Genomic DNA, 20,051 nt, shown 5'->3' with positions numbered 1-20,051 from the left:
CCCCACACACCTCGAAGTGCTTCAATTTCCACACTGCTATAGAGTAACATTTTTAAAAGAGCAAAAGTTAACGGTTTCTGGATTTCGGTGTAATTGCTTGAAACCATGATATGTTGTAGATATTATGATCCTGAGAAAAAGTCTCAATAGGCACAACCACCAATCACTTACCATTTGGAAACTATGGAACTACATTACTTAAAACAGCAGAAGGTAAGAATTTTCTGGAATTTTGGCGGAATTGTATGAAGCCATGAAAAGTGCTATTCCACAACCCGGAAGAGGAATGGGGAGAGAAGCGTCTAACATAACGGACAAATTATAATCCTGGAAAGCCCTAGACAGTTTTTCTCAGGATCATGACATCTACAACTTATCACAGTTTCATTCATTTACGCCGTAATCAAAAATATCGTTATACCCGGCTGTTTTCAAAAATCTGGACCTGTAGAGCCCAAACGGTGAATAATTGATCTTTATGTCCATTAAGACTTTTTCTTACGATGACTAAATCTACAACATATCACACTTTTACTCATTCTTACTGAAATCCAGAACATTGTTATACATGGCTGTTTTAAAGAAAGTAGCTCTGTGGTGACCAAACGATTAGTGATTTGTGGTTGTGCCCATTGAGACTTTTTCTCAAGATGACAATATACAACATATCACAGTTTCTGTCAGTTTGACCGAAATCCAGAATATCACTATCTTCGACTCGGCTGCTTTCATAAAAGTGGTCTTCTAGTGGCCAAAGGTCAGTGATTGGTTTTGCCCATTAACACTTTTTCACACGATCACAGTGTCTATAACATATCGTGGTTTTAAGCAATTACACTGAGATCCAGAATACCGTTACCTTCTATTATTTTTTAAAAAGTGGCCCTATAGTGGCCAAACAGTCAGTGATTGGTGGCTGTGTCTATTGCGACTTTTTCTCAGGATCATAATATCTACAACATACCACAGTTTCAGTCATTTTCGTCGAAATCCAGAATATAGTTTTCTTCGGCTGTCTTCAAAAAAGTGACCCCCTGTAGTGGCCAAACGGTCAGTGATTTGTGGTTGTGCCCATTAGGACTTTTTTCTCAGGAACACCATATCTACAACATAACATGATTATAAGCAATTTCACCGAAATCCAATTTCCGTAAGGACTGTGCAGGGTTGTTTGTCATTTGAAGGGGACCATTGCCCCCTGAAACCCTTTACTCGCAAAAACGACAAAACCCGTATTTCCTACTTTTAAGCCAACTTCCCATCGGCAGAGTTTCATTTCTTTAATGTGGCTCTTTTACTAAAGAGGACTCTTTTTTGGAAAGGGGCCCTTTGCCCCCCCTTAATCTACATTCCGAAAGAAACAAAAAAAAAAGTGTCAATTTATTTTCGGTCTGGGATATATGTGCCAAGTTTGAAGAAAATTGGATGAAGAGATAGCCTTGTGAAGCTATCTCGTTTACGCTTTCACTTTTTGGACTTGACCTGTTTTTGCCCCAAAGTCTTAAATTATTATGAGATTCCATAATAACGTTGTCAATAACATATTTACGTAGTATGTGTCTTATATGCGTACGTGTATTTGTTGTTTTACTGGTTATTCTTTTCTCAGTTTAGTGTTCAGATGGTCAATGGGTATAATCAGGGGTGAAAGTGATAGGGAACGTGGGGGACGTTGTCCCCTCGCTTCCCGAAAATATCCGTGGCGTCCCGCTACTTTCTAAAACAATATAATGGGCAAAGATAGGCACGGGGGACGTCATGACGTCATGCGTCCCCCTACCTTTTTAGATCCACTTTCACCCCTGGGTATAATCACGTCTTATTTTGATCTTCTCAGTTCAAAATATTTCAAAATATTTCCTTAATAATAGAAAATAGCACTTCACTAAAATTTTCGGGTACATCATAATTTTATACTTCAGTTTTGCGCTTCTTTTTAGACGATACTCCTGCAGCTTTTGCGTTTTATTTTCTTTGATATCCAACAAAGTTGTCAATGTAAGATGGTATGCGCCGAATTGCCATACTGGCTATGTTATATACACGTAAAAATGAAATCTTTCAGTTTAACGTCCCACGATTATTTCCTTTAGGCTAAGGGAGACTATGATTAAATCAAGTTAATGATTGTGAAAGAATTGGTGGATTAAAGCCACCGTGTTGTAATTAGGTTTCTTCTGAAATAACTGAAAATTAAAGACTTCAATCAAATTAATAGCCAACTTCAGTACATTGTTTGTTTATAATTTACGTATAATAACATTCTCTCTAAGTACTCAAATTGGTTCTGCAGTCCTGTGATCTAGTTTCCTTAAAAACAAATTAGTGCTATGAAGAAGGGAGTTGCTTGTCCGAGTTGAGCTTTTAATGTGCTTTTCCTTCGAGCAACTGCACTGAGTTCAAGCCCTGGCATGCTTTGGAAGACACGTAAAAAGTAGAGCTCATACTTGTAATTTCGATTTCGCAAGTATTCATAAATGAAGAGTCCAGGGGAAAAGGGGATATACATTTTTATTAATTTTTCAGGAAACGATTTTTAAAGTTCAAACCATTTTATTCCCTAAACTAATCGTGGAAAATGCTTCAAATTTGGTTTACCAGTTCGTTATTATATTGAAAACTAGCTTGCAAAATCTTGCGCTCAACGTATATTCTTGTAAGTAAAAGAATACAAAAAAAAAAAAAAAAAATCATGAGGTTGGTTTGTACTGGATAAAAATGGTATATTGAAGACAAAACAATGAAAAAAAGAGGCGATAGTTTTTTTTCTAAATTATAAACATTAAAAATAGATTGTTTTCTTCCTTTGTCACGTTTATTCTCCTTTACTCCGCTAATTATTTCTTTGGTAGTTCTATACAGGTTTGAGCATCTGGGCTGCATAAGACCTTCAAAGCCTGCAGATTTTGCATTTTTTCTTCTGAGATAGCCAACGTTCCTTTAAATAGGAGAAAAAGATCATATATATATGACTCCAATAATTATCTTGTTTATCATAGCATCCTATTCAAACTGTTCTCAACCAATTAAACCTAGTACTTTATTGTTCAACGAAAATTTTGATAATGTACTTTTATCCTCGAATTAGTATCAAGTATGGGAGAGTGGGGCAAGGAAAACAGGTCGTGTACAAAGATTCATTGAATTTGTTGGCCTGATAGTCAACGTCGTATAAACGACTATCTGACATTGCTTACGAAAAGGTGCAGTTGCTTAAGCAACTGGCATTACAATCTTAAAAATCAGGTTCTGGGGCAAGAGTGATATATTTTTAATTCATTTAGTACATAATAATTCATTGAATATGCCTGTGTTGTACGCATGTCCGTGCCAGAACAAGATGGTATGAAAATCTAAATTTTGTCCAAAAGTGAGCATCCCCCCTTTTTTCCACTGTAAGTGATGGCGATACCCCCTTCTTCCATTTTACAAGGATTTTTTGAACGGCTATAGCAGACTAATCGTAAAGTCCCCCTTTTTTGATATATTGAATGAAACTACTCAGAGTGCTCTATAAGATGGCATGAAAATCTAAATTTTGCCCAAAAGTGGGCATCCCCCATTTTCCCCTGGACTCTTCAAATATAATTCCCTGATAATTGCATTACAGCTCTTTAGAGTTTTTTTTATATTAATAAATTGTTCTTGGACTAAACTCTTGATCTATATAACGTGTGCCCCATGTGTAAAACATGGTTATAATTAATATCGTATTTGACACTTGTAACTTATTCCAATAGCGCATAAAAAATAACGTTAAGTCGAGTATCCTAATTTATGAAAGTGAAAGCAACTTCGTACTATTATTTTGGTACCTTTGCCATTCTCAAGAAGTATATTCGAGTTACTGGGTTTCCATTACTGAAGCAAACCATTCAGTATGCACAAATGACTTTTAGAAATTTTGATTTAGCCTATCTTTCCGTAACAACGCAGATCTTTCATGTTCACACATTGCTCTACTTGAACATGCTGTTCCCATATCCGGTGATCTCTTCTGATATTGTACTTGAGTTTATGTCCACTGTTATGCGTTTCAGACTGAAAAATATGATGAGAAATAAATGATTATAATCGAAGGACAAAGCATAGTATCCTTGCTATGAACCGGGTTCGAACGCGTGACAGACACATTTTAAGTTCGCGAGCCTAATGTCTTAGAATGCTTAATGTTTAGAAATGTTTTTCTTATTACAACATTTCTACTTGTCATCGTTTTCTTTTCCTAAAAAATGTATTTGAGATTTTAGACTGCAAGGTTTTGTAGTACCTGGTAGCGAATTATAAAAACTTTAAACTATAAGTGAAGTTCAAAGAGTGAAATTGTTTTTGTTGTTTATTAATCGGTATTAATAATTATGTAACAGGTACTACAAAAACTCTGTTTAAAAACCCAAATACATTTTTTTAGCAAAACAAACATTGACAAACAAAAATGGTGTGATAAGAAAAATGTTTCACGGTTAACCGCCAAACTTTATCTAGTTTCCATCTATTCAATTAACAAATAAATGGCCATTAAACCCTTTGATCTTAGAGTATGAATCATGACTACAAATTCTATGAATAGAATTCTACAAATTCTAGGTTCAAAGTATGAATAGAAATTAACCAATCAGCTTTTACCGAAGCTCTCTTTCCGGTAGTGATCTTAGACTATGAGTTACGTCTACAAGTCCTAGTGTAAAAATGTTGTTGAATGTTAATTGGTTTTGATGATTACCTATAAGGCTCAAGTCCTAAATTTATAAGTTCTACTTTGAAGAAAAATATGTGATGTGACGTCACAATACATGACTCAGATTACAAACATATGACAACATTTTGTTCACAACTTGGACCACTCAAATTTACAAGAAAGCTGATTTAGAAACATTTAGAAATTATTATTTTGACAATTTTCAACTTTAAGGGTGAACCCTTGTCCAATTTTAAGATGAGTTGCAACAATGGAACATTCTATTATGAAAAAATATATGACCCTGCACTCATCCACATGATATAATATAATAACGTCTCATCTTAAATGAGATCAAAATCTTCTCAAATTTGATATTTTGGCAATTTTATTATCCATGCAAAGGTTCAACGTGTACCATCAAAACTTACAGAAGTACCTACATATCAGGTACTAGATAGGTCAATAACGTATCATGTGATAATACGCTTTAATTATGTATATTTTTAATAAATTTTTACTTATACAATGATACAAGGAAAATCAATCAGAGTTACAAAAGTATATATTTGAGTCCTAGAGAATATTTATTATTTTTTTCGACATTTCCCAAATGTAAAAGGTGGGCCAATGTACCTCTCTGGAAATTTAAGAGAGAATAGCAATCAATCTATGTTCTATGAAAGAATTATACCCTGTACTAAACCGTACAGCCATGAAACGTAATAAAGCATGACGGAAAAGAATATAATTTGTCAGAAACCTACATTTTTTTAAATTATTTGATCACTTTTCCCCATAGAATGGGACAAGCAAGACCAAATTACCGTATAAAGGTCGACTGTAGAATTTAGTTCCCATTTTTGCTCCCTGTGCTCAACTATATAACCATACCACATGATAAAGCTTTGGGGCAATACATTCAAAATATCTCCTCATGCTGATTCAAATTTCCTGCCAAAATTCAAATTTTTGCTCTTGTTACGTATATTTTTAATTTATTTTTTTTTATTATAGAAAAATACGACGTGGACCAACCACTTTACAAAAGTATGTATTTGTTTCTGGAGGGCATTTATCAATTTTAAATGTTTGACAATTCGATATTTAAATTGTGGTCCAATGTGCCCCTATTAAAATTTAAGAGGGGTTGATTAAGGTACTCATGTCTTATGAACGATAATGGACCCATGTACTCAACTATAAAATCATATATTCTAATAAAACCTCATCAAAGAAGATAGTTTACGTCAATATCTAACCACGTGGTGAGCACATGACAATATGTATATTTTGTCATTTTTTAAATTTATACGAGTTATCAAGGAGGAAGAATAAAATTTGCAAAAATATTTATTTGCGTCCTAGGGAACATTTACCAATTTTATTTTTTGACAATTTCCAAATTTAATTGGTGGTCCTATGTGCCCATCCAAAAATTTAACATAGGAGCATCAATGTACTAATATTCTATGAAAGAGAATTGACCCATATGTTCAATCATATAAACATATAAGATAACAAAACCTCATCAAAGAGGATAAAATAGGAAAATATTTCCAAAATTTCCAAGGTGAACGAAGTGGACCACTTAAACACTCATGGGTTTGTAGCCCATTTCTGTGCTACATATCAAGTTTTTAAATTTGACATTTTTCAAAACAAGGTACCTATGTGAAAATCAAGAGGTATTGACCTATATGACGTTATACCACGTGATTAGGTCACGTGACGTTTCTCAGCCAATCAGCGTCGATTATGATTTAACGGATCAATTCTACTGTTAGAAAAATATGTAGAGCGATATAAAACACTTGTTTTTTTTTAAAATTATATTATATATGTTGTTCGGTGTATTTATATCAGCGTTTCCCAACCTTTTTCAACTTGCGGTACACTACGGGTGTTAATTGAATTCTCGCGGCGCACACACAGATATTATTATTATTATTTGCACATATAAAATACCATGGTCATTTTTTTTCTGTGATTACTGATCTACTTCTCACAGAGGTGAAAGCCCGATCACTGGTTTTCCCCTATGCTAATTCATTACGCTTATTTTTATTCTAATTTTAAAATAGAAAACAATTGCAATGAAATATAGGACTCAGATTTTTAAAAATACGCTTTCTTTTTCGAAAACTGTATCGAATCTTTCACTAAGAACGAAGATTACTAAATAACGAACGAATAAAAAAATGTCTTGTACTTTTAACTTTGCTGTTTTAACCAAAACCGGTGCATATTATTGCAATCTCACAGCTTGCGATGCGTCGAAGTCAAAACACACCTGTTGAACAAAGCGTTGTTCTGTCATTCACGTGCGAATGAGCGTTCTTCGAACGTTCACTTGACGCGTACCGTACAAGTGCTTCCATTTCTCGGTGTTAGTATGACTCTCAATTGAAACGTAACATAGCAGCTAACAGTGGAAATATGTACGACCTGAAATAGTGTCTGTTACACAGTAATAGATGCAGAATAATATATTACAATTACAGTAATTTTTTCCATGGTAGAAATTCGTAGTAATTTGAAATACAAAAATGTACATTTTTTCCTATGTCTTGCAATTTGGTTGGTATAGAATTAATAATTTTGTTTCGATTTCCTCGCGGCACACCAGCGGTCCATTCGCGGCACACCGGTTGGGAAACGCTGATTCATATCATTCTAGAAAATCTGTTTCAAATTAAGACCTACTATATATATATATCAAACAGAAAATAACCGTTGAACATCTTTATTGTGGAATATGTTTTACTTGAGTGTGATATTTAAATAAATCTATCTTATAAGCTACACTATAAACTACTTTATAAACATCATAAGTTATAAAAATATGAACTTCTTAAATCACAATTTTCGTATAGCCTAGTTCCTTAAAATAGGATGTCCGCATTCGGATTTTTTACACTATCATCAGACAATCTCTGACCTTATCTTCACATGTTAAAAGAGCATTGAATAGTAAAAGAAACAAAACTTAAAACACATGTATAGCAACTTGTTTTACGAGGAAGAGATGATCAAAGGAAAACGGAAGAATGGTGCATAGTTTGCTTGAGTAGAATGCGGAGGGATTTCTGTGAGGTAATACTAACAGTCAGGTTCAGACTGTCCAGGGCAAGAGGGCACGGGTACCCGCCGGGGCCCCCTCTAAATAAATATTGCTGTTTGCTTCGTTTCCAGAGTTCAGTGGCCCCCGGTTAGTCTTGAGGTCCCATTATTGGAATGAAACTAACAGTATTATGATGTTCTGTTTCGGATCGTTTGTTTGTGGCCTCGTAAGAATTTATCTCAACAATATGAAAAAAGGGCCCCAGCAGTGTATTGTATAAATGTGTATTGGGGCCCCATGAATCCGAAATGAGACTGAATTTTATAGTCCTGCTGGTTCCCAGAGGCGCCCGAATAAATTTTTTCTAGGGGGTCCGGGTCTCACGCTGCCTCCACCTTTGGGTGCCAATGCCGAGACCTCTGTTAGCCGTTTGATAAGTTATTGTAACACCATAAAGAAACAGACCAAGTCCTCACCCCGGGGCCCCATTACCTCGCGTAAATGAAACTGAGAGCTTAATGAAGAAAAAAACACCGCTCCCATGCACAAGGTTTATAAGACTATGTTAAACTTGTACTACTACTACTACTACTACTACTACTACTACTACTACTACTACTACTACTAATAATAATAATAATAATAATAATAATAATAATAATAAGGAAAGATGGGGCCTTCCAAATGAGGCTCCTGTCGGGGTCCTATACCCCCAGTCCGAGACTGCTAACAGTAAAATAGCATGACTCGAAGTGCTGACCTTCCCCCACCCCCACCAAAAAAAGAATGAATGAAAATGAGATGGATTTAGCAGTTCACATAGAGATGGGTGTTATGTCTCTCTTACACACCACACACAAACAAAATTTAGCGTTGTTTAAGAAGTCAGTGTAGAGGAATTGTAACGAACGATTTCATTTTCGATAGCTGGCAGCTCAGTAGAATACATTAACACACCTCTGTTTATTGTCTTGTCCACTTATAGTTCATTTCATGCCGAATTTCAGATATTGTCTTCATTTAGAAATAATTTTTCTTTCTTCGGACGTAAATGGTAATCAACTCAAACTTTAGTAACGTTCTATCATTCCCCCTTCATACTCAATGACGTCATTAAGAACAGTACTCTGAGTCTATTCCAATCTATGAATTCGGGAAACAAAAGAAGAAAGGCTATAGCACTTTAAATGTGAATTCAAACATAATTACATTCGATTCGTATTATAACTTTTCTATTCAATAACAACAGCAACAACAAAATCATGCAAGCTTTGTGGTTAATTTGGTCTTTTCATAATATACGTACTGAAAGTCCTTCTAGGCATTATAATATATTTAGTAGAATAGTAGAAATTCCTATTGATTTCTAGCTTGTTCAAAATATCCAATGAAAAGAAAATAATTCTTTATTTGTTTATTTATTTCAGATAAAAATCGTGGAGTTCCAGATTCGTCTTCCAGTAGTGACAGCTATTCTACTAGTCCCACGCAGCAATCTGTTGTTCAGCAGTCGAGTCGCTTCTCAGAAGTAGCGAAGTGTATGTTGGAGATAATCGAAGATCTTCAAACTCAACAGGCTCAAGGTCTACAGAAATCACCTGTACAAGAACAGAGACAGGTACAACAAAATATTAAGGCTGATCCTAATGTAACTACTGCACCTAGTGCCGCCTCTAGTTCGACGACGATAACAGCAGTGTCTTCATCATCAACGTTATTATCAACTATCCCCATACAGAAAAAACCTGAAAACCCTAATCAGGCAGCAGGAACTAGTGCTGCACCAGTACCTAGTACTAAAGTAGCATCGGAATTAACACGTATTTCTTCACAAACAGAATGTAAACAAGACTGTAAAGGAAACAATGAAGGTGGGTCAGAAGGAACATATCAAAGTATGAAAGGTGGAAATCAAAGTGAAGAATATCATGTATATGAGGAAATTATGTATCAAATGATGGCTCGAAAAGAAGATCCCGTTCCACCTCCTCTTCCAGCTAGGCCTAATGGCATATTCCGTAGTATTAAGTCCACAGGAAGCAATTCCGAAGCAGAAAGTACTACCAAGTGTTCTCAATTAAGCCCTGCTCATCAGCCCAAACAGCGTAGTAATATATATTCTCTGTTTACAGAGCAAAGTGACCGCCGAAATATTTCACAGTCCTTAGAGAAAGAATACATAGACAGCAAAGATGGACAAACAGAGGAGGAATACGGTTTTAGAGTACTTGCTTGAAACCAAAGCTATTCGTTTTTATTTTATAGATGTATATATTTTTTATCTTGTTTTTAGAAACGTAAAAGAATTCAGACATTTTGTATGAAAGGTGCACGGACGCCCATCACACAAAATCTTATCTTTAGGTTGAAATTCACATGCAAATTATAAAACAAGTAAGCACTTAATATGTTGACCTTCTATTCCATTTTATTAAATCTTATAAATTAGTGTACAGTGGTTTTCACTGTCTACTGTCTTTCTAAATGTGTCCGTGCACCTTCGTATGTATTTTCAGTAAGTAACTCACCTATCTTACTGGTTCAAAAGACACGTGTCTTGTGCATCACTTCATCTGAAACATTTCTTAAACACAATATAATGTGTGGCTTCTCAATATATATTTTTTGCTTTATCATGTGGCTAACCGTAATACTTCAAGAATCAGATAATTGAATAGTTAGTAAGGTACATGCAAGTAAATTCACTTGATTGAATGTGTTCCAGGTAAGCTTAGTAAGACAATGGTAACAATGTGGTATTAACTCAAGTACTCTATTTGAACTATGTTAAATATGATGCCAATGAATTAATTTACATTTTTATTGTATATCTAAAAAGTATGAAATGAATTTTAAGAGAAGTTGCATGTGTGACCAAATATTCTTAATTCTCTATATTCACATCTCCAAATTGTTGCATTTGTCAAATGCATGAGGAAATTATTTGTGTGCGCCGAATCATCGATGTAGTAGGCCTACTTGAATTTCAAATAATCGAAGTAGTAATTAATAATTTACTGAAATTAGAATGGATGAAAATACTGATCTTTCGTTTAATATTGTGGCTGTTCGTGAGGAATGAAGTATTTGACAAGAATATTTATATCTTTACATATGATTTGGTAGAGCTACAAGGACTAGTTAGATGACAGCGACAACACTGTGGTACGAATAATTATCGGTCACTGCAGCAAGGTTAAAACATTCACTCCAGAAGTGATAACATTCTTAATTAGTAAATTTCTGAAAATGTGCTTAATAACTTTAATGGCCCTTTCCTTTGTTTCTCAATTGGAAATATTTATCTGTTTCCTGTTTTGAATTATCTGATGCATCCATAAGAAGGCTGATAGAGAAAAATCCTTGATTTCAATTAGTTTGATTAATACAGTATATTTTGGAAATAATTAATTCTGTCAACTCAGGTTTGATGTGTTGTTAAGGGGTATTTATTCAGATGGTTTTTCCATATTAGCGTAGTACCAGGTAACTCAGTAGCCTCAAGCTGCATACAATGACATATTCGTGATTCGTGTGTTTTATCATGTATAAGTAACGTCTTTAGAAGCGGATTTAGATGTACTAAACGTGACGATATAATGATTTCTACTTGTAATCTTGATGAGAATTAACAACACTCTGTTAAGTAATTATTTTTTAAAAAAATTTGGTGATGTACTTTGTGGTAATATTCCCTTATATATTTTACAAAGCACAAGAAATCGTCTTATACATTAGTATTGCAATATGTGGCATGTGCGAAATAATAAAATAACAACATAAAGATATTGTACGTGAGTGATATAACGTGATGCTTCTTTTCAGGTGTAATCAAATAGCGCCGTGGTGTAATTAAAAATATTTTGAATAAGGAAAGAAATTTTGAGAAATACTAGTGTTTCTTTTAATACTATTACAAGTATATATTTTTGTTTGAAACTTCACTGGTGCGTGTATATTTTTCTTCTAAGTTTTAAATACTGCTACATTATTGTGCGATATCTAGACTATTATCCTCAAATTAAGCTTTCCTACAATTGCTAATCAAATCATAATGACTTACGTATAACCATTAGAACACACAATAACGAATTGTAATATATGTGAGTGTGATACGACTTTTGAAAAGTACATATTATTAGACAATAAGTGAAACACTGTTGAAAACGACGTAAATACCTCAACAGAAACCGACAATATACAGAGTCGCACACAACATATTAAGTCACAATGAAATTTTAGAAGCTTTATTTAAATTATGTAGTAATATCATATTTATCGATAACGAAATGTTTCCGCAGTTAAGAAACAAGTTGCCTAATAGCACCTAATGTGTATGGTTATAGAAACTAAGATTAGTCTACACCTAGTACGATCTTAACGAATGTAAGTAGATTTATTAGTTTTGATAGCCTAAGCGAAGTAGTGTATACATTTGGCATATAAGAATAGATAGATTTCCACATAGAAAAGAAATTTAACAGGTGAGAACTTAAAATTAATACTAAAAACCATAGACTAATAGTAGGGCAATAATATTTCGCAAGTTTTGAGTTTCAGATAAGGTTGAAATGACAGATATGGAATATTTACTCTCTTCCTGTGACCAGGACAGAAAATACTTCCATAGGAAATTCGAAATAATATTAATTAGAGAGTATAGAGTCTTAAATAGCAAACAAAATTCAAAATATAATATTAATTTATATGTCTTAATCATATTTTTCATCATAAGTAGACAGATGAGATGCTAAAAGAAAGACAAACTTACTACAACGAAAAGAACATGCATATGTGGTATTTGAATGCCAAGACTTATCCCTCTTCACTGTAAGATAATTTGCTAAATGACAAAACTTATAGTGATTTTTATTTTTGATTGAATTTTTGTTAAATTTTCCTATCAACAAAAAAAAAATCAATATAATTTGCACATCTGGAAAGCTTTACAATAAATAGTAAGAACATGTGTATGTATGTACTGATCTATTTCGTCATTTATTTTATTCAGTATATTCTAATTGCAATTCTTAATCCGTTCAAATTGTCTAGCTATTCTTTAAAATTTATCTAAAGGAAGTGATTCATTCGATAATTAACAATATCTAATTTATAACTCATAGTAATTTAACAAATAGCGTGTAGTGTATGTCAGAACAGTGAAAATACTCTTTAGACCAATAAAATGAAGCAAAGGGTATATAGATGTAAATTTTATGTAATGATTCGTCCTCATACCTTAGCGTTATCGACTATTAACGCAAACATTTAATACGTAGAAGTGTAGAACGTTAATTTAAAGTTATTATTGTTGTGTAAAGATATCAGTTTTTGTCCAAAACGTAGGTGTTGCACTTAAGACAAACAGGAATGTTGTACGGCAACTTGCGACAGGGTGGATATTATGACATTCGCCAAATCCGATGTTTTTGTATTATTATTGTACTTGTTTGCAATCTTAATTAGCTTATTGTTTGCTATTCAACTATTCATACGATTCTAGCCTCGCTGGTTCTTTTGCTTGAAGAGCCTTGCGCGATGGTAATTATCGACTTTCCTTCGTAATTTATTTTTGTAAAGCGTTGGCGAAAGTCAGTTACGTATAAAACATGACAAAGTACATAACCGAACGACTAATTTCTGTCATACATAATCGCAATAAATTTGCAATTCTTCTGATGCAGAGTCGATTTCTTTACAATATTGATTACTAATGTTAAACTTGATGAAGCGCAAACAGATAAAAAATTGAGCTGATAGAGCGAATGTTACTTAATTCAATGTAACAGCACTTTATCAGTCATCTTGAAGTTTTTTTTCCTAAGTTAAGACATAGATATGTCACTTTCATAGTTTGAAACGTCTTGTTAATACAAACGGTAGCATTTGTTCATCTTTATAAACCTATTTGGTTTAGTCGAGAATACACCTTCTCAATTTAATAATAGTTTATTTTCAATTTTGAGTAACCCAAAGGAAATTTCGCATGCCCATACAGTGTTAAATTTAAGTATGTTCTAGATATTTTCTTAATAGCAGTTTTATTTTTCTTCACCTTCTCACGAAATTTAGTTTCTTTCACAGCAACTATCCTTAAAATCATCATATTGATTTCGTAACTGGTAGTGGTGAAAGTTGTTTTAAATGCTCAATATTTCCTCTCAAGGGTGGCATTTGACAGATTAAAGAGCAATAATGCCATCGATTAGAGTTTAGTGTCCCTATCAGTCACTATAATAGATAGTGTGATTGTATTACTATAAAAATATTATTTTACTAGCCCTCCTCGCTGGTGTAGTAGCTGCACGTTGCCTTTGGTGCACGTGATCGCGGGTTCAGTTCCCGGTAGGGGAGCACAAAAATTAATTTCACAATCCTTCACTTTAATTATCCGTCTTCTTTAGCCTAAAGGGCATAACTGTGGGACTTTAAAAAGTTTCATTTCATTTCATTTATGTGTAATGAACTACCGTTGTATTTCAATTTGACAAATAGTAGAACAATCAAAACCAACAGTAGTTTTAAAAAATTAAAAAAAATACATCAAATATGATCACAGGTCGTATTTTATGTTTCAATATTTGAAGTAGCTTTGTGAGACATAATACGAATTTTTGAATGCTTCTTCCTAATACACAAATTAAAACAATGAATATTCGTAATAAACTATACTCTCACCCGCAGTAACTCAAAAGATGACAATCTGTTAACTTTAAATTACTAAGGAAAACTAATGTGTCCAATGTTTTAATTTTAAATATAAGGGAGCATTTCAAAAACTATTACTCAAACATATGAGTGATTTTAGCATTCCCGTCCTTTCAAAACAAAACTACCATCACAGTAGTTTGCTCAATATAGATTAAGCCGCTTCGGACTTCGTTCGATCACGAAAGATTGAACGCATATCAAATCTCCTAAGGCAAGGAATATAGGATAGTTATGATCACAATTCGTTATGGACATGGTTGACCATAACCATCTCGCTTCATATTTATTTTTTTTTTTTTTATTTTAGACCATGACCACTATCATCATGTGATATTTCTTCATTGTTGCACAAACTGTTTCACACTAATTTGATTAGAAAGAAGAAAAACCTTTAATCCGTTAATGATATTTCATGTGGCAGTTGCTTGACTACTATTCCTCAACGACATTAAATCAAACCACTTTGCTTCAAAGTTATTCACAGTAACGATTATCACTGTGTAGAGTTCGCTCAACGCAACTTAAAACAATCTTGAATAACTGTCAAAATGTTTTTCATCTACTAATAGTAAATACATAACACTTTTACCATCGTCATTCAATGACACGATCATAACAGTCTTGCTTCAAAACTGTCTATACTATAGCTACTACCATAGTACAAATTTTAAATATTCGAGATAGTCTTGAATAAAGTTGCTAAGCAAGAATTGCAAAGAGAGGAATAAAAGCTTCGCTCCGCTCAGCTCAATAAAATTCACATCATGCACTATTTAGGTTCTATTTAGGTTTTGTTCGTAGCTTTTTGTTTGCTTGTTATTTGTAGGAATCAAAAAACATGCAAGCATTTTATGATAATATGGACAGGCTCTTAAAAATTGAATAACTACCTTTTAAATTTTCTTCACTAACATATTGAAAGACTGGGTCTAAAATTGTCACTACCAAGCTTGAATTAAACTATCGATAAGTATTATATTAATTTCGAAAGTAATTTTCGTAAGAAATATAAATTTGTGAATACAATACTCACTAGTCAGAACCTTGTCATATGTGGCTCTTGAAAAGTAATACTTAACAAGAAGCGAACAGCATACGCAATTTTGTAAAGAGTGTATAAGTTATTAGTTTTAATTTCAACAGTTGGGAATCAGTGCGATACTCACTTAATGCATAAATGGATTTTTATCAAAGCATATACACCAAACGTTTAGTCCATGTAACGTAAGTAGTGAAGTTACATGTAGCGTAACATTTATCTGTTCGTATTTTTCCATATATTTCTCGTAGAATTACTACATTTGCTTCATGTTTGTAATATAAATTAATTTTTGTTGAATGTTTCTAACCCTGTTATTTATTGTTATAATTTGCAAAGTTTAGTTTTTTTTTTAACAGCGAAAATAGTAAAGATAGTACCATAAATATACTATTATGGAAGTACATTGGTAATGTAATAGACTCAGGACCAAATTCTAAATTTTTCGTCAAAGCTACTAGTGATAGGTCTTGGTATATACTTTCACAGTAGCTAAATTTAGGCATTAAACTAGTAGATTTCTATTGATGCTCTAGAAACAGAAGAGCTGCAATAAATGGATAAAATCGAATTGTTTTAGTATTAATTTTCAATTTCAAGGCCTTCAGAGTTAAAGAGTTGAGTAGCCGTCCATTGTTGAGAAGATTGTATTTCACATGTACGTGTAGTTAATGTACACACTTCACGCTATTGCAATATGTCAAGCTTGATTGTGTATTGTCGGTGTGCATTTTGAGTGTACAATTTTCGAAAATAAATAAATAAAATAAAGTAAATAAAAATATAAAAACAGCTAATTGCACTAAACTGGAAAATATTATTCGTAATTAGTTTTATGGGCGAAGTTAGCTGAACCACGAATATATTTTTCTTTGTGAACTGTTAAAGTTGAAAAATAATTTGTGCTTGAAAGATTCAGATTCTGAAGTATAATATCTCTAAATGAAGGTTCTAACATACTTTCTGCCTATATTTAATAAACAGTTTACTTTCTTATAGCCATGTTTTAGAAACACGCTATACTTGTCTTGTTCAATATCATCGAAAGACGACATCTTCTAAATGTGTCTTATGAATATGATTATATATATATATATATATATATATATATATATATATATATATATATATATATATATATATATATATATAAGATATTCTTAAAATTTCTCTATTGAAGTTAATTAATGGAACAACAATACCGAGAAATCCACTGAAATTGTCCACTGAAGAGAGTAATTATTGTGCTATAATAAGAAAATTTTCATAATAATAGGGTCCGTTTTATATTTATATAATCCAATATGCTTCGACGCGAATGTTTCTAGTTTTTCAATAATTTATGTTACTAAACGCTTCATCAGCACATTCTTCGCTCTATACCAGTTTCAGTATACGTTATGGAAGATTAACAATTATAATTGTTAAATAGATACAATGATTTTAAGCTCAATACTTAACGAAATGTCTCATAGAGTTCTATCAATCACAAAACTAAGTATATTCTGATGCATAGCTACTGAGCTGCCTGCTTACAGTGAAAGAGCAGCCTGACAGTTTACTACGTGATAAAGCATGAAATAAATGCAATCAGGGTACGTACTTCAAGATAGAAGTTTTAGATCCAATGTTTTGCCATGCCAATATTTAAGAAACTTTTTGAGTTCAATCACAAGTAACATGATTGTAAGACCTTTGGCAGTCATGTATTTACATGCGTTTCCTTACTATTTGAACTACTAGTTTAATAAACTTATTGCGTAAAATATAACGGTTAAAATATGTTTTTCTTATTTGTTGTTATTTCTGCATGTAACATTTTCTTTTAACTTCTTGTTACTACAGATTTAGTAATCACACATTGGTTGACCGAAAATTGGTATAGTGGTCATATGAAAGTGATTTTTCACCTGTACATTTTTGTTTGCCAAATACTTCATAATGAATCGATCGATTTGTACACCGTTTTCGGTAACCTTAGAGAGGCATGTCCTTTCTATGTTAATAGAACTGTATTCAAATTGATCCAAAAGTTGCAGACCTATTGGCAAAAGAACATGTAGGGGTAAATATGCACTTTTGATGGCGATTAAACATTCTCATATTTGTAATATATATTGTACATAAGAAAATTCACTGATAAAATTTGTTAACTTTTCTTTTATCTCACTTCAAAATACAAATTAATTGTAAAAAAAAAAATCTACCTGCTTTCCCTCAAGTGCAAACAATGTTTTTAAAGTTATGACCTACCCTATTGTTGCATGATATAACTCAGAACTATGTAAGTGTGAGTAAGAAGAAATATATATTCAGTGTTATATGCAATGAGCTTCCGCATGTATGGATGTTTATGTGAGGTATAAACTGTATACAAAAGTATAGATATTGTTTCTATCTATTGCCGGTCACAGACAATATAATATTATACAAGTTAATGTGTTCAAGTGTTCCTTTTATGCACTGTGTTATTTAGGAGAAATAAACAAAGAAATATTACACATTTTATTGTATTTTCACTTTCGAATTGAGGCAGTTTAATGTCAACATACTTACTAACCCTGTATTGATCATGGGATTTTACTGCCTTTTATGGCTCAGGATGAGGCATTATTGTTGATGTTCTTATTGTTGTTATTGTTGCATGGATCTACTTCATCAACAATGTTTCAAAGCACTTCCCATTGTTTTCTTCTTGAAATTCGTATAGTTATAAATTGGAATTTTATCGTTGTAAATTATTAGCATTGATTATGCCTTAAATAATATGCACTTGACTTGTTTACCAGAACTGTAAACAGAAGAAATAGAAGCCCTAATGGGTTAAATGAATGCAACACAATGTAAAAATTTTGTTGTAGTATTCACAAGTAATGATGTACAGTATTTCTAGTTTCTGGATGTTGACACAGTTACCTTTCCCACCCTCGAAACCAGATGTGTGTTTCGCTATTTCATGTAAAATAACATTTTAAAGAATGTTCGTTAATATTTGGCATATATGTGTATATTTGTATGAAAGAAGGTGAAACAAAGACAAATTGTTTAGAAATGTTAATCTATGTATGGTATATGCACCATTGTAATAAAGTTTGGAATATTGAGCAATAGCTCAGAATGCTTAAAAATGGATACAGCTGTGAACAATAAAAATATAAAATATACTTTTCAGTTTTCTTCTTTCTATCTCTCTCTCTCTCTGCATATATAACGAAACCTATTGTGGTCTTCATCGGTTCTACTGGAAAGTGACAACCTTACAGAAAATATTTTTTGCAATTTGGAAGCAAAAATTTCACAGGCTATATATAATATACGTACTTTTAATGCTAATACACATCATTATTTGTTTATTAGTTAGCGTTTCGAGTTCATCCTCGGTGGAAGCACCCTTTGTTTTGTGTTCTATTCTTGTTCCAAGGCGCTCAATGGCTTAATCACTCTCTATGATCAGGATACTTGAAGAAACAAAACGGGAAAAACGACCGGAGGGTAGTACTGGCTCTATCACCTCCAGTACGTTTTGTAAGGTAAAGACATGCAAAGCCGTGAGCCCATTTTGTTTGTTCATGATGGCATTCTTTACCTCTTTTATATACTATTAATAAAAAAAATATATTTTTGCAACAGAAAACACTGGTATCTTAGTTTGCCATTCATTCACTATGATTTAAATGTTGTAAATTCTACATTCCAGTTACCCAGAAAAGTTACGCTATAAATTTTATTACCCCCTCCTTTCTACCTATGACGTTAAATGAGATAAGATCGCGAGTTTCTCGAAACACTGGGAACATTAATGTAGCTCACACATTTAAGTAGCGAAACGTGTAAAGTGAACCTTACATATGAATTTACAGACATATTTCATACTCCTACTAATGTGTTAGAACGCAGCTCCTAGTGCACAGAAATCTGAAACAAAAGAAACTTTAAGACCAAAGTGCATGTGTCAAATCATGTGATACTCCTGAATTCAGAGGCGTCTCAGGAACACCTCACGTGGGACAAGATTAACATTTTATATAAATAAAATAAACGGTTGGTTTTGCACCGATTGAAATACTCGATAAATTTTGAACAACTTCGATACGGAACACTTTGCATATTTCTTACCATTGGCAGCTACACGAGCTCATTAATAGGTGAATGAGAGGGTTTCCGTATGTTGGAACTGAAAAGGAATAGTAAATACTTTTTTGAAACTAAAACAATGTACAAAACTGCATATACAGAAACTTATTTTCGAAAACAGAGGCATCTCTAAAATATTTCTACTGAGAGGCGACCTACTTCAAAATGTCAAACAGAAACAGGGATCGAGTTTACTTGAGTTGAAAGAAGCGCTAAATATTGCACCACGTTCTTAGACGATAGTAACTCACGACAGTTGGTACTTTATAGCTGCTACAGAAGCTGAGTTGTTGAGAAAAATAATGAGATGTAATAGACTCAAATGGACTAATATCTACTGTATGCATCATCAGCTCATGTTGACGTCGAGACACGTGGTAAGTAGAACATGCGTAATTGCATGACAAAAGGAAGTTCGGATACAA

General features: G+C 33.0%; 1 protein-coding gene across 3 annotated transcripts in view; it reads left to right on the top strand.

The window, feature by feature from the left end:
- Positions 1 to 18,656, top strand: part of LOC145688354 (uncharacterized) — a 316,110-nt gene extending 297,454 nt beyond the window's left edge. For all 3 annotated transcript variants that reach the window (XM_081762498.1, XM_081762499.1, XM_081762500.1), the window contains exon 3: positions 9,170 to 18,656. In XM_081762498.1, the coding sequence (XP_081618624.1) occupies positions 9,170 to 9,978 (809 nt within the window). In that variant the 3' untranslated portion in view covers positions 9,979 to 18,656. The remainder of the gene's footprint in view (positions 1 to 9,169) is intronic.
- Positions 18,657 to 20,051: the final 1,395 nt, after the last annotated feature.

The sequence above is a fragment of the Thermobia domestica genome, chromosome 6 (assembly GCF_964235325.1).
Source record: "Thermobia domestica chromosome 6, izTheDome1.hap1.1, whole genome shotgun sequence".
NCBI lineage: Eukaryota > Metazoa > Arthropoda > Insecta > Zygentoma > Lepismatidae > Thermobia > Thermobia domestica.
Note: the sequence above shows the minus strand (reverse complement) of the source record. Positions and strands in the feature narration are given on the sequence as shown.